The 14790-nt window shown below is 40.9% G+C and overlaps 1 protein-coding gene across 2 annotated transcripts in view; it reads right to left on the minus strand.

Moving 5' to 3' along the window:
- LOC110986823 (tumor necrosis factor alpha-induced protein 8-like protein 1) overlaps window positions 1-14790 on the minus strand; it is a 66126-nt gene that overhangs the window by 16976 nt on the left and 34360 nt on the right. The window contains exon 1 of one of the 2 annotated variants that reach the window (XM_087136690.1): window positions 740-1367. The exons of the other annotated variant lie outside the window; for it this stretch is intronic. Coding sequence (XP_086992816.1) covers window positions 740-818 — 79 coding nt within the window. The 5' untranslated portion in view covers window positions 819-1367. Of the gene's footprint in view, window positions 1-739; window positions 1368-14790 lie in introns of those variants that run through there. 2 annotated transcript variants of the gene reach the window in all.

A 14790-nucleotide genomic window follows, 5' to 3' on the forward strand; every position in this document is an offset into this window, starting at 1 on the left:
GTATGTACATGTACTGCACACACTTTGCTGACTTAGTACGTGAGAAACATATTCCAGTGATCAAAGCCTGCCAGCCTATTTTCTTATAACTACTACATGAGAACCTATCCTAGAGGGTAGCGACAGGTGTATGTATGTATGTGAGCAAAGCTTGCAAAGCCAACCCTTTTGGTTGGCTGGGGTCCCCTCTATCGAAAGTTGGAATGGTCATCAAATTTGACCTCTGATGCCGTACAAAGTCGAAATGATTCTGTCAGATCTAGCTCACCCTTTGTATGGAAAATTCACAACTGAAGTAGATAAAGAAATTGTCTCTTACAGTGATGGATTAGAATTAAGCAGTATGCCAATACATGTACATTTGTCCCTTCAACTGGTCAGATTTTTATGAAGAGAGCACTGATTACTACATATGCATTACAAAGACAATACAACACAGGATTCAATTGTACCGACATGCATGTGCAAGCTTTAATGGGCTTTATATGAGTTCTAAGCAATATTTACCGGCATTTTACTGACTTTCAATAAGGTACTAGTGCTACAGTATTTGAGAAGTTTTCATTTTCTTCTCATATGTAAATATTTGCTCGTAAATGTTAACAGTTTTTGTTGATTTGTTCAAATGTAAAAGGCCAACAGGATTTCCAGTTAGGAAATGACAAAGTTCAAATTGTCAGATTTAAATGTCAACTAGACCAAAAATAAAGCAACGTGGGGCTAGCAAAAAAACAAGTACCTCCGATTTTCCTCTGCTCCCGTCTCATGCTGAATTGTGCCCGCCTCCGCCCATTGAGAAATATGTAGCAAAAGCACATCGTTGCCAGCTTGGAATCTCAAAGGATATTGCTTATATGTCTGGACCGCAGCTCAAGAAAGCTTCCCCAATGTGAAGACTCACTGTCGCACTGTGACACACCTCATATCGTACTGTAGACTCAGTGAATCTCTTCTCTCCCGCACGTGTTTATAAACGTGCCCATGTAGAGTTCGTGATTACTCTTTTTCTCTCGATGACAATTTACACAAGTACCACATGCTGTTCCCCAGCCAACGCACTTTGTTATAATATTTTTTTCATCTTTTACGTAACATGGTGCATCAACACAACGGTGCACGTTTTGAGATGGTGCCCAATCAAGCCAACTAGTTGGCTTCCACGAGTTACAAAATGACTGAATACATGATAATGAGGCACACAGCAAACAAGGTGACTGATCGCAGCGAGGCCACAAGACAATGGCACAATCATAATAATGACCAAGGTGGAAATGTTCAAAACAGACATACAGCAAACAGCTTACTATCTGACATAAACTTCATTTGCAGCAAAAGCATATTTTTGTGATTGAATGAAACAATTCAACCTTTACAACAGAACAACTCAATAGTTAATATGGTATGTACTGGTGGCAACATTAAGCCGGGGTGCTACCAACATGTACATGAACATGTTGCAAGCATCTTTCTTTTCACGTCACTTTCCCCCATCTGACTGCATTTTTAGTCAAATAAACTGAAAATCCTTCAGGCTTTTAACTCTCCAAGACCAAGACCCAAACCGGATAGTCAAAGCTTCAAATTTGATCCAAATTTCATTGTGAGCATCTTCTATAAACCCCTGTGTAATATTTACTGCCACCCCACCCCGCCCCACCCCCCTGTGGCAGAGTAACGCCTGATCAAAATGCCATGAAGTTTTGTTTCTTGACCCAGGCACTGGGATGGAAGGCTTCAACCTTTAAATCAAATCCTGGATTTCCTAAGTTGTGTGTCTGTGGCAGACTTGGGAAATCAGGTACAAATCACAACAAAAACAAAAACACTCCTTCCCTCCCCCTACAAAAAAATAATGTGTATGATGATCGATATGACCTCCAGACACTTGAAAAGAGAAAGAAAGAAAAGAAACCAAATTCACTTTTCAGCCTGCATGCAAATGTGGTTAAACCAAGCTCCCTAGTCAGAACCAGAGGGGAAAACACTAAGAATCTCTTTAATCAGAGTGTGTGGAGAAGCATTTCATCCAGTCACACACAGCGTGTAACGCGGGTCGGGCAAGGACTCCACAGGGAAGGGAGGAGGGGAGGGGGGTTATCCAGCCAGACAGCAAATTGAGGAGAAACGATGAGCTGCAAGTTCAATGACCCATGGGAGGACTCGCCTGAGGTGTTCCTTCGTGCTGCAGAGTGACACGGCTTGCCAGGTATACAAAATGCCTGGCTTTCTCGGGAGTCTGGGGAACCCCGGCGATTGTTTGAGGATGAACCCCAAATAGCTGGATGTAAAAACTGTGCTAGAAATCATCGTGTGCAGCCTGATGAAAGGAGTGCTATGGCTACTGTTTCAAAGGCTAGCTTTAGGTCAGTTCTGACACCGTTGGTCACACTGAGGAATATCAGACTTTATGTACCCGTTTGGTAATTTTACAATTGAAATTGAGGTTAAGTCTTCATGATCAGAACTTGAAACTAGAAATAAACACAATATAATGAAATTTCATGGCAACTTAGTACATGTACCTGTTTACTCTGTTCTTGAAATACATTGTATATTAAAAGATTGGAACACCTGCCAATCTCTGGTACTATCCAAATCAACAGTCAACAATCTACAACAAGGACAAAACACAAAAATGGCTCCCTAAGGAATAAGATCTATTTAGATACTCCCATCCCCCATTTCTTTTGTAGTTCAAAATGCCTATCGAAACAGAAAAAGTACTGCAACTTGGATACCTTGTTTTTATGACTACCAAGCAAGCTTGGGCGGCATGTTTTCAGCTGTTACTAGAAGCACCACTGCCCAATGCCACAGATTCGGACAAAAGTTAAAAAAAAAACAAATTTGTTTCAAAGGGGTTGAGAGAAATAGCCACTCCTGTCAAGGACGCAAATCAAAATGGTTTGGCTGCACACTAAACAAATTTACAAGCCCCTCCCAACCCCAAAAGTTTGCTCCATACATGGGTAATTCCAGCAATGACGGGTCCATTTTTTTTCGTATCCCTGTCACAACTGACACACGAGTTGCAAGTTCAGAACACACTTTCTAATTTCCACGAGTGACGAATTAATGCAAATTACCAGCCAAACAAATAGTAATAGTTTACAATCAATTCCACTGATATTTCCATGTCAAATAACAAAGGTCAGATGTAACAGGGACACAAAAATGTCCCACTTTTGGTCCCCTAATTTTTGGAATTACCCACACACCATTTTCCAAACATACACCACAAAATATTCATTCATTCGAGAAATGTTCCTGTACATGTACATCCTCTTCATTGAATTTCAATTAAAATGCTGAGATTTTTTTATGGGGGGGTTGTTTAATTGTTTGTGATCCATAGGTTGCTGCTGACATACAATGCCATTTGGAAGTTGGAACAACTCCATACTGCAGGATGCCTACATGTACAATGTACATACATTGTACGATGGGTTGTTTGCGTTTCCGAGTACAGTGTACATGTACATGAACACTGTAAGCAGTGAGGCATCTCAAAAGGAAATATACATATTTACATACATCTTTGTGCATAAAATATCTCGGTTTCAATCTGTGCAGCACATCAAAGCAGAATAAGATATTAAAATAAACTACGGGTGCATATAAACAGGAAACCACACGGACTGACTTTAATGCACACAATGACATCATGTCTCACATCAAAAGTAGTCCCGTTGTTGTCAATCAATTCATTCAGCTTTATCGGCTCTGATCAGACCATGCGAGGTTCAGAGTTTGGTGTGGCAGATCCTGGCTCTCAGCAAAAGTTTAATTGGACAGGTGAAAATGCTCATATAAAGATTAGATATTTCAAATGGCTTTTTGATAGAGTAAATCAGACTTCATCTGACCACTCAAACTAATGAGATCTGACAGTCACAATGCCGGTGTTTAACTACACTAAGGCACAAAGTATCTTTCTTTTTTAAAGAAGGACCCTTGAAAACTCTTTAGATAAGGGGTGGACTGCAGGCTTACTAGCCTTGGGAAGCAGTCTGTGTTGCATGAAACACCTGGTTATTCATGTGTGCATGCTTTGTAATTCTGGACAAAATGAAATGACTTTAAATGATTTTTGTCCACAAATGACTGTCAGGTTGCAGTTTGAAATTTTGAGCACATAACATTAACACAAAAACCACAGAAGGCTCAAAAACACAGATTGAAGATAAGGTTAATTAAAACACAAAGGTGCAATTTTAAGGGTTGCAGTACATCAGTATATTTAATTTTACCATTGGATTTTCTTACCCGAAAAAGCTGCTGGGGGCGGGTTTTGTACCCGCAAATTCTTCAACCTTGCAACTGCACTTTGACCCAACCAAGCACAACATGTTAATATGTCAACCAAGGAAATGAAAAAAGATTTCCTGAACAAGTGTGCACATCCTCCATGGAACAAATAAGGAAAATTATGTTTACATGGCATCCAACGTCAAGTGGTCAACTAAAGCACAATTTCAAGGGTTACCATAAAAATTAATTATTGTATAGCATGGTCCCTTTATACATAAAGAGGACATGCTATCAAATGACAGTCTGTTCATCTCTTCGGTCAGTGTCGAGAGCTTTTGGGCGGTGAGCATGATCGTGCATGCACTAGTTTTAAGCATGTGCAGGCATGGAATCGTAGACGCCACCCTACACACATATTGCATAGGAATGTTACTATCAAAAATTTTGCTGAAATGGGCCAGTCGCATCATCTGCACGTGCTCTATTTGAGGTCACATATTTTGCTTTCTCTTTCTAACAACACAGAAAGAGGAACCACTGATTTTCTTGGGGGGGGTACTCTGAGGGTCTTATTCACTGAGGTTTATGTTTAAAGTAGTGCTTGTAACTGGTCGTAGCTTTTATAACCCAACCATGCCAAATCTAACGAGATTTTATGTGATTTAACCTTGAGGGTTAGGGTGGTGCAAAATCTACAGACATTACGATTACAACACACACTTTTAACCATTATTGCAGGTGCTATTATTGACGTGTCGAAGCCAGTTTCTTCTCAACATCAAATGCTTGATTAAATTATCCAAACCAACTAAGCCTATCTCGCAATAATGGATGGACCTGGAAGATTCCTTGCCCCCCCCCATTAATTTATTGACTCCCCAGGGGCTGGAGATTACAGAGAGAATAACTGATTATGATCTCTACTTTCATTCCAGATGGCAATGAATAAAATCTAATGGCTGCAGAGCTACCGGTTATAATGCCATACAACATGTGAGTGAACATGCAATGTACAAGTATATGTACATGTGTACGGGTACGTATTGTGTGCTATACCTGGGCAACAATACACATATACTATAAGTGTTGGTCAAATACTGTTCCGCACAGGAACAAGAGATGGCAAGATTTTATACGGCACATGGTACAGACATCCCTAGGAAGTCCCAGCCCCTCAAGAAACCAAGCTTCTAGATAACTGTTCATCAGACAGGGGGACTAAAGGGACTAAGGTGCTAAAGTTATCTAAGTAAATGGAAGGGCTTTAGTACCGGGGACTCCATCTCTACCAGAATTAGTTTTCATGAGGCAAAAGGGGAATTTCGGTGGTGGTAGAGAGGGGGAAGGGCTTGGGAAAAAAAGGGGAGGAGGCCTTCAGCTCTGATCCATTCTGGATTTGCATTCTAGCTATGTTTCTGTAGGCTTTATCTCGTCTGAATACACAGAAATTTGCACCTGATGTGAAGCATGCTGAGCCACATGACTTGGCAGTGCATCTATTGTGGGGAATGACACGTACTGTACACCAACATGGCAGGGGTACAAGTTCAACCATGGGGCTTACAAAACAAGGCTTGATCCAATGTACATGTACCACGTGGCATTAGGAACATGCTAACATTGTTCCGGGGTAAAAAAGTGCTGTGCAAATTCTCACGGGAGAACGTCTTCAGAATGAGAGCCTTTCAAGAGATGGCGCCATGCATCGATATGTGTGCATATTCAGCTCTGGTTCTCTACGTCTGCTTACTTGCAGAGATCGGTACTCTTCCTGCATATCAGTTCCTGGTGAATTTGCAATTTGTCAAAAACTGGCAAGCCAGGCACTTCAGGGCAATTGAGAGCCCAGACTTCACCGGTGTTCCATCCATCTCGATGGCGCTGTCGGACCCAACAGTTGTTTACATTTCCCAGCCTCTGGTAAAAAAAAGGAGAAAACTGTCCCCTTTCTGTATTTATGACAAACACTGAAAAAGAATCCAGGATAACGCCATGAATCATTTACGGTCTCCTTCTGACTTTCTCGTTTGTTTTATGAAGATCAACTGCGATTTCCAGCTTTTAGCCCCCTCGGCAAATTGGCGAATGCCACAGAATAAACAATGGTAAACTTTGCCAACTTGATGGACACAAATTGCAAAGCTGGCCGTTTACTTAAGAATAGAGCAGAATTGATGTGGGACCTACATGTACCAGTATATAGGCCTAGCTACCATCTCATTAAGTCACTATACCCACAAGTAAGCACAGATAAAACTTATTCCAATTCAAGGAAACATTTTATTACCATGAAAATTTATTACGAAGGGAAACGAAAAAAAAAAATACTGTAGCAGAGATCAAGAAGACGGACACACAGTACTGCTTGGATAGAAAGCACTGCATTGTGGGAATATGTCGACACTGCACAACTTCGTTACATGATTATGGCGATCATGCAGGGCTCTGAATAAGAGTGTATATAAGATATAATAAGAGTGCAGAGAATCAGGATACATCATCCCCTGCCACGCTTCCACAACCAAATCTTCTAACTCCCCCTTCTTGTCAGTGCATGGAATGTTTTCAATCATTCGCAATTGTCTCCGTTTCATTGGCTTGCTCTGATCCCACTTGATGGATCTCTGTCATCTACATGTGCATGTACAAAGCATGGCAGCTGCTGATAAAGCATCACTTAATACATGTACATGTACCGTATGTACATGTACATGTAGAACCGATGTCGACCTGTGAGTCAGCTAAAAATACACCACACTGGGGACAAATGCTGGTTAGCACCATGATATAAACTGCTCCTTTAACTACTGTAATCATCAGGGAAGTACCATTTGTTTTCATTTAACCCACTCCATTATTACAATTTTGATATAAGGTTGATCGACACCGTATTACTAATGATCACTGACATCTACTTTGCCCTTGCTCTTCTCCAAAATACATACACATGTTGCAATGATCACACCATAAAGTGAAATAGGCTACATCAACAGCCAAAGGAAGCAGTGAAGTAACAAGATATACATGTACATGTATGCAAAAAAAAAGTACACATCAAAATATTGTGAATCAAAGCATACATTTAAACTTATCCTACTTTCAACTCAAAGGGCAAATTCGAGCCACAACTTCAGTTTTAGTTTGCCTTACATCAACTGACATCAACAATGCATGTATATGTACATGTAGGTGGTCAGACAAATCCAGTTGCTCATTTGGAACAAGACCCAGAGACACTGTTGCATCACTGGTTATCAAAAGATTTGATTCTACCGCTAATTTGGTATGGAGGGAAACCATTAACATGAAAATAATTCTGCAACAAGGCATTGTACACGCACATGTACGAATGTAATGAGATATGCAACCCACAGCTACATGTACATGTGTAAATCTCAGCAATGCCAGTATTCAGAGAACAGTTCAAGTACAGTCTTTCAAGTGGAACTAAATTGTGGCTGACCATTTCTGTAGAGCCACTGACCAGTGAGCAAGCTATGGAGGTTAGAACTCGCCCACAACTTCAAATGTGCAACTTTGGATCATAAACCCAGCCACTGAAAAATGATATAGATTTCATGAATACATGTATGTGAACCACCTCATAGATTATGACACTGTATGCGACAAATACCTAAATAGTTTCACGTAGTCCTGGAAGTATTACCGGTAGGTACGCAGTGTACCAGTTTGGACATCAACATCAATGCCAGTTCTAACCGTAAAATGTAGATCTGAGTACGTATTACACTGTTTGTGAGGACAGGGCAACTCTGAGTCCTCAAAGCTTCAGCAATGGCATTCTCACAATGCACACCGCATGATTCTACCTAAGGTGCCTAGAGTCTGAATGGCCGACGGGATGGTTGTCACTGAGGCACGCATCCAGAAATGTCCAAATTGTTGCCCCCCCCCCAAAAAAAATTGGATTGTGAATCTACCCGTGGCTTCACCCACAGGTACTGGTATAGTACACTGCTCCTCTCAGCAGTTTCAGATAGCCTGAGGTTGCAAATGAACAGTACTGTGTCCTCAGCACAGAGTTGCGAAATTGCATACGTTGTCCACATTTCAAACCAGATGCAGGTACCAGTAGGGTGTCGGCCCAAGGAAGATCATCGCTTGGTGTAAAAGACTCTGTTTATTTGAATGTAGAACCCATAATACACCGTTCCATGATTCTGGGAATGACTTGTACAGTGTAGAAAATTGTTGTGGCAAAAGTGAGATGCGATATCGTGTTGACTAAAGCATATCTGAGTATAATCTGACCAACAGACCGATCCATTGAGCCCCTACCCCATAGTTTTCTTACCAATCACAGCCGCGATTTATGTCTGACAGACCGTGCACAAAAGTTTGACATGTGTGCACGAGCGCTAGCACACGGCTAGAACCTGTAATTTAGCACCAGAGACCCCACCGGAGGTGCACAGTGGGTAGGGGCTAGAATCGGCCTATTCACTAGTACAATGGGAAAAATATATTATAGTTTGCATTCCTGTCTGTCTTCTTTCTACCAATATGGACTTTTTACCCAATTCCACACAGTTGTTTACTGCTTACTTTTCACAATCAAACTCAGTGCAGCATGTAAATGCACCCCTGTTTTTCTATTTTCTTGACACATACTGTACACCTGTACATGTACCACTTTTCATTGTTCATGCACCTGCATTATAGCACAGAGAGCCTTCCAACCCTAAACAAGGCCACCTCCTCATTTGCAACTACCAATAAAGCTTGGACTGTATTCCCCTAATGAAAATATTTTTCTTGGCTTGGCCACAAGACACAAGTGCACCACATATTTTGAATGCCGATTCCTTTGATGCTCATTAATCAGTGAGCGAGACAAAATGACAAATTACAGTAAGGATGAGGCAAAATGAGACAGGATATGACAGAAGACTAAAACAAGGCCCAACTCCAACGGGGGTCATATATGTAGATCATCAGGCATATTAATAAAAGTATCGACTTGGACTTTCTTTCATTAACTGTACGTGTACTTTGCCCTTACCGCCTGATACAGGCTAAGATTGATTTTGGTATACATATAAGAGTGTTACCCACTCTTCCATCAGTTAGAGCTTCAGAGCTAACAGTAATGTTTCATCAGACCCACTAACGGGGACAAAGGACCTTCTCCCCCCACAAACAGCTGGCCCCGTGGGCAAAATCCACAAGCCTCAAAATTATCTACTGTCTTTGTGCATGATGTCCCCCCTAGCTGGTACTGCAGCCCTCTTAAATGCTTGAAGCAGGCAACAGGGCTGTGAATCACAGCAAGCTGTGAGACTGTGGCCAGTTAAGAAGCTCCACAGCAAAAAAAGCAAACAGACTAAAAAGATGGATTATGAGGGGAGGATGTAACATTAAACAGATGATACCCCGTAACTCAAGGCTTTACCAAGAGGTACACGTGCTGTACCCCTGAAACACCTGTAGAACCTTGTAAAACATGGATGTAAACCTCTAGTTACCACGTGCTTAATTTGGCATTTTCCCCTTATCCCTGATATCTTTATAATACAGGAATTAGACCTGTTAGAACTAATTAACAGACATACATGTATACACACAATTTTAGTGCCTGTGGTATATGTATATATACCTTTGCCACCTGTATCTACGAGGCAAAGTTATTTGCCTAATCCCTTACTTCTTCCATACACTGTAGGTCCTCCCTTATAATTGTAATGTTAGCCACGTGAAATAACTGTTCCTTTCCTTTGAATCTAATATCGGCAATCCCTTAGCCAACAGAAATATGGTATCGAGGAGATTAAGGTCACTGAGATAATCCAGCACTACATTGTCATCTGGACTAGTTCGGAAGAGAGCTACATGAACATGTAATTCATTTGACCTGATGGTGTATGAGAAATGTAGAAACTACATTGTATATGCAAGTGAACAACTGTCCACGTAACGCGGTTTGGTATGCGGCACTAGGATCACCATTGAATTCAGCAGTTCCACATATTTCCAGTTCGGAAAGAGATACCAACAAAATATATTGCGGCTACTATCAATAATGAAGATGATCATGAGGGCTAACATAGCGCATATTTCGCGTTCATCTCGCAGGAAAAACAAACACTGGGCAATATGCCCCAGGAAAGACTAAAAATTAACAGGAGTGGATTCTTGGGATATTGTTGATGGCCTGAACACGAAAACTGGACAGCTTGAGAAGATTGATGCTGTGGAATACTCACATCACCCCACAGGGTTCATAAAATTCAGCTGTAGAGTGAGGCGGCACTGAAACAACAAATACATATACATGTCCAGCATGGGTGAAGATTTTGAAAAGCTCTGCTGTTGAGTTTGAGTTCATGTTTGATCAAGTTGACAGCATCTGTATTCATGAGTTGGTGACTCGTTTGCATTCAAGTTTTCTCCTCTTATTTTCCCTTGGGGGAAAACTAGCCCTTGTCATCTTGTCAGCAACAGGCTACAGTTTACACACAGCTGATTCAGATAGTTGTCGAGTAGTGGTCTGGTGAGAAAAGAGACTGACAGTGTGTGAAGTGTCTGGCCCAAGGGCACTTATGGTTTACCAAAGTTGCCGGTACAAGGAGCAGCAAAACTACTGTAACTGAAGGATTCTGTCCTTCCAAAAAGGCTTATTCACGATTCTCCTATACTCCGACGTGCATACATGTACAGTTCCTTGAATTTTGGAATATTTTCCCCTCTATAGTCCTTCAACTCAGCCATGCATGTACGTGTAAAAGCACATACTGACATTTGCTGAGCAGAGCAAATGTTTGCCAGCATTGCTTTCTACCTCGAGCTGGGCCTGACAAAATACAAATTCTAAGCAAAGAATATTTTTTAGCAAATTTATGTGCTAAGCAAGAAATAACAAGGCATCAGAGATAAGCAATACACATACAGTGTACATCGTACCAGGGGTCTTTGGCTGGTAACCTGTTTTTGCTGAGCAAAAAAATATCTTGGCTTAGCATATTTCTCAGCTTCGCAGCTCTGTAAAATGAGCCAGTTCAGTAATTCAAAAAGGCCAGTCACTCGAGAACAACAGTTATGCACAATTAATAAACTACACAAACTGCTCTGTTAAACTACAACGTGCATTGTACACACTACATTCATTCAAGCCTTTGTTGATACAGTCATTATGAGCAGAATTCATGCACTAACAAGCAGGACAGTAAGTTAATTCCATCTTGTGGGCATTGATTGATAAAAACCTAAAAGGTATACAAGTGAGCACCGGTAGGTACTATAGATCTATTCCATAACTAAAGATGATGATGAAAAGTTACATGTGACATTATGGAGTGAGGCTCCTCTAATCTCTTTTTATCTCTCCAGTTGTGACAGGTGGAATTATGGGCAAGAAGAAGAAGAAGCTTCTAACTAAGTTGCAGGATCCGCCTCCTGCTTGAAAAGTGTTGACACTCCACCCACTGTTAAGACTTTCTCTGTATGCAATCCAACGAATTCTACAATATCGAGTAACAGTCACGTTTGAAGCCTGCTGAATAAAACCAGCCAATCTAAGTAATGTTATGTTCCTGCTCCAATCAACAAAAATCAAAGGAATTTTCCCATCACTCAATATCATTAGATTTAGCAAACCACCTGTAGTTAGGACAATAGGGCACTCTCAATGTCCCATGTGACCTGACGTACATCTGCCATTATTTATTGGAGTACACTTGAATCAAGTCGGACTTACGTTGCTCTTCTCCAGTCAGTAATCCCTTCAGCCCAGCACTACACGGTCCTCGCGCTCGGCCCGGCAGCTTGCATAACCGTTATAAGGCGCCCTCATTTGATAGCCTTTATTGTACAGTACAACGTGTGTCATATGTCACCAGTCAGAAAGTCTGACTTGACGGTTAAGCCAATCGGACCCCCCCATCGGTAATATGTACTTGTAGTTATTCATAATTGCATATGAACGACATGATCTCGCATAATGTACACAGAATTTCCACCAATCAAAGCAGTCAGACTTGCAGACTCATTCATTATAATGCAGGTATGAACGACGTAAAAACAAGTCCAGCAATGTGATTGGCTGCTACCACGTCTGGTAGGTGAGCCCATTCGCTACGCACAAATGATTGGCAGATTCTTCAAGTTGGGATTACTGAACTGAACTCCTAGTAATACATGTAAGTGGACACCAGGGCGCGAAGCAAGTAACGGCGGGCAGTCTTGATATGTATCCAAAGCATAAACAAAGACGTCACAGAGATCCTGACTTGAATCAAGTCTATTACTGGAGGTAAAGACTGTAGTTCCACACCCGGTATTTTGGTCATAGACAAGCCTTTAAAGCAATGAAAAATGGCAAAAACTATGTGCAAAAAAAAAAAACCAGAGCCAGCAACATGCTGGATCGGCACGATAACAACAACTGCACATGGCTAAGTTGCTGGCCATTTCGCCATATGATAAAGAATTCGCCATTACTTTGCCTAGAAATATTTGACTCAATGTCAAGCTTACAATCTGTGGAATGCGTGTGCTTGCTAACCAAATACTAGCCTACTGCAATGATAGCTGATCTCCGGAAAACCATGTGGTCACCAAGTAACAGGGTAGCATACACGTACAACGTGCTTAGGCATCTTCTAATGAGACCCTGCAGTGCACTGCAATTGAAAAATTATTGTGTATAGGATTGGGAAATTTTTTGAAAAGAATTTACGTTCACGTTCACATTTGCATTTCACAAGGCGTGAAAAATATTTCCCCACTTTTGTGAAAAGGTGTGAAAATGTTTTCCCAATGTGTGGAAAGGAGTGAAATGTTCTTTCACCTGTGCGAAAGGTGTAAAATATTTCCCCATCTGTGTGAAACGCTATGCAAAAGTTTTCACACTGTGGGAAATTATTTTCATATTTCCTGAAATGAAAATAAATCCCTAGAAAGAGAAAATAAGTGAAAAGAATTTCCTATTCCCAGGTTAATTTTGATTTGCACTGCCCTGTGTACAAATTTATTCCTCATAATGTTCCACAAATAATGAGTACAAGTACTGCTGCACATACACAGGCACTGTATTTGTACTCTGCCACAATCTTTTCGGAGTTCTCTTCTAGGCTCTGTACAAATTGCTCAGGTACACTGAATAAGCAAGATCCTGTTTAGCCAGTGTTAAAAACACCGAAGGGAAATGGAAAGGCCGGATATCCTGGCAAGTGTTGGGATCTATTTCACACATGTTCCATACCACAGCATGGAAAGTGTTTAGACCAAGATCCTGACATTCTGTTAGTTATTGTAAACAATCACAATTTGTGGAGCCACAAACAATTCACCGTGGTAATGGGTCCAGTAAATCAAAGTGTGGAAATTGATAATTTTGACATCATGACTGACTATATTTGGCCTGAGCCCGACTTGTGACTGCATGGGTATATTGCATCTCATTCTCTAGTGATTTTCATCAGAATGTGCACAAAATACAGTAGCATACAAACACTTATGACCAAGTTCAATCAGTGATATGCCAAACACTGATATCTCATCTTGCCTGGTACCCCATGCATTAAACATATCCTGGGTGTTCAGAAAAATCAACCAACAGTTGGTCGCTGATCCTATTTAGCTACTGATCCACATACATGTACTTGTTCATACACACATGAGAAACTACTGTACATGTAGCAGTCTAGCACCCTTTGTTGCCCAGAAAACTATGGACAATTTTGACTGCTTAAAAAAATTGCACTCTTCAGTACACTCAGCCCGCAGGATGTCAAATAGGTTCATATATGTACATGTACATCGAAGAAGAGTACAAAATATTCATCTAAGAAAAAACCCTGGCTGGACCCTTCAAAGAAAAAGATACAGCATCAAATTATGTACACGTACATGTAGGTTGCCAATTGTAAGCACTCCACATGGGTAAACGGGTTCGAGTGAACACCTCTCTACTAAAACTGATGGTCATGCCATGATTATCCCCATCAAACCATGTCACATGTGTTTCACTGAACACAGCTGAATCATACTACACACTACCAGTATGTCTGTCATGTTTGTATTATGGTATTTCTTAAATTGCTGAAGTCAGCCAAACAGTTCTGCCAATACTCAGTCCACTTGAACGGCTTGATGGAACTGAGAATCAAAGACTTTCAACATACCAGTAGAGTGTAGGTCTCCATCAATAATGCTTTGAGGCAACATTATATGTACTGGTACATGTATGTTCAATATCCTTCACAAAGTCAGTCAGTTCACAAAAAAACACCCACACTCCTGCCAATATAAGACAGCAATACCATTTTCACTGAGCCAGACGTTTGGTCTGTTGATTGGTTAAAGCCTTGGCCTTAAATTTGTCAACTTTAAAAGATGCCTGGGTAGGTTTACTTTTACTAGTACATGTACCCTAGGAATTCATTGTATAGTCAGATAAACTGAGCAAGGTGTCAGAAACAATTAATAATCCCTGACTTATGATAACTGAGAATAAAACCGGAAGTGACACTGTAAAGAATGACTTGTCATCTGTTAAATAAGATAAGAGCGAGGCCTGCT

The sequence above is a fragment of the Acanthaster planci genome, linkage group LG05 (genome assembly GCF_054643075.1).
Source record: "Acanthaster planci isolate LZ-2023a linkage group LG05, COTS_SCS, whole genome shotgun sequence".
Lineage (NCBI taxonomy): Eukaryota > Metazoa > Echinodermata > Asteroidea > Valvatida > Acanthasteridae > Acanthaster > Acanthaster planci.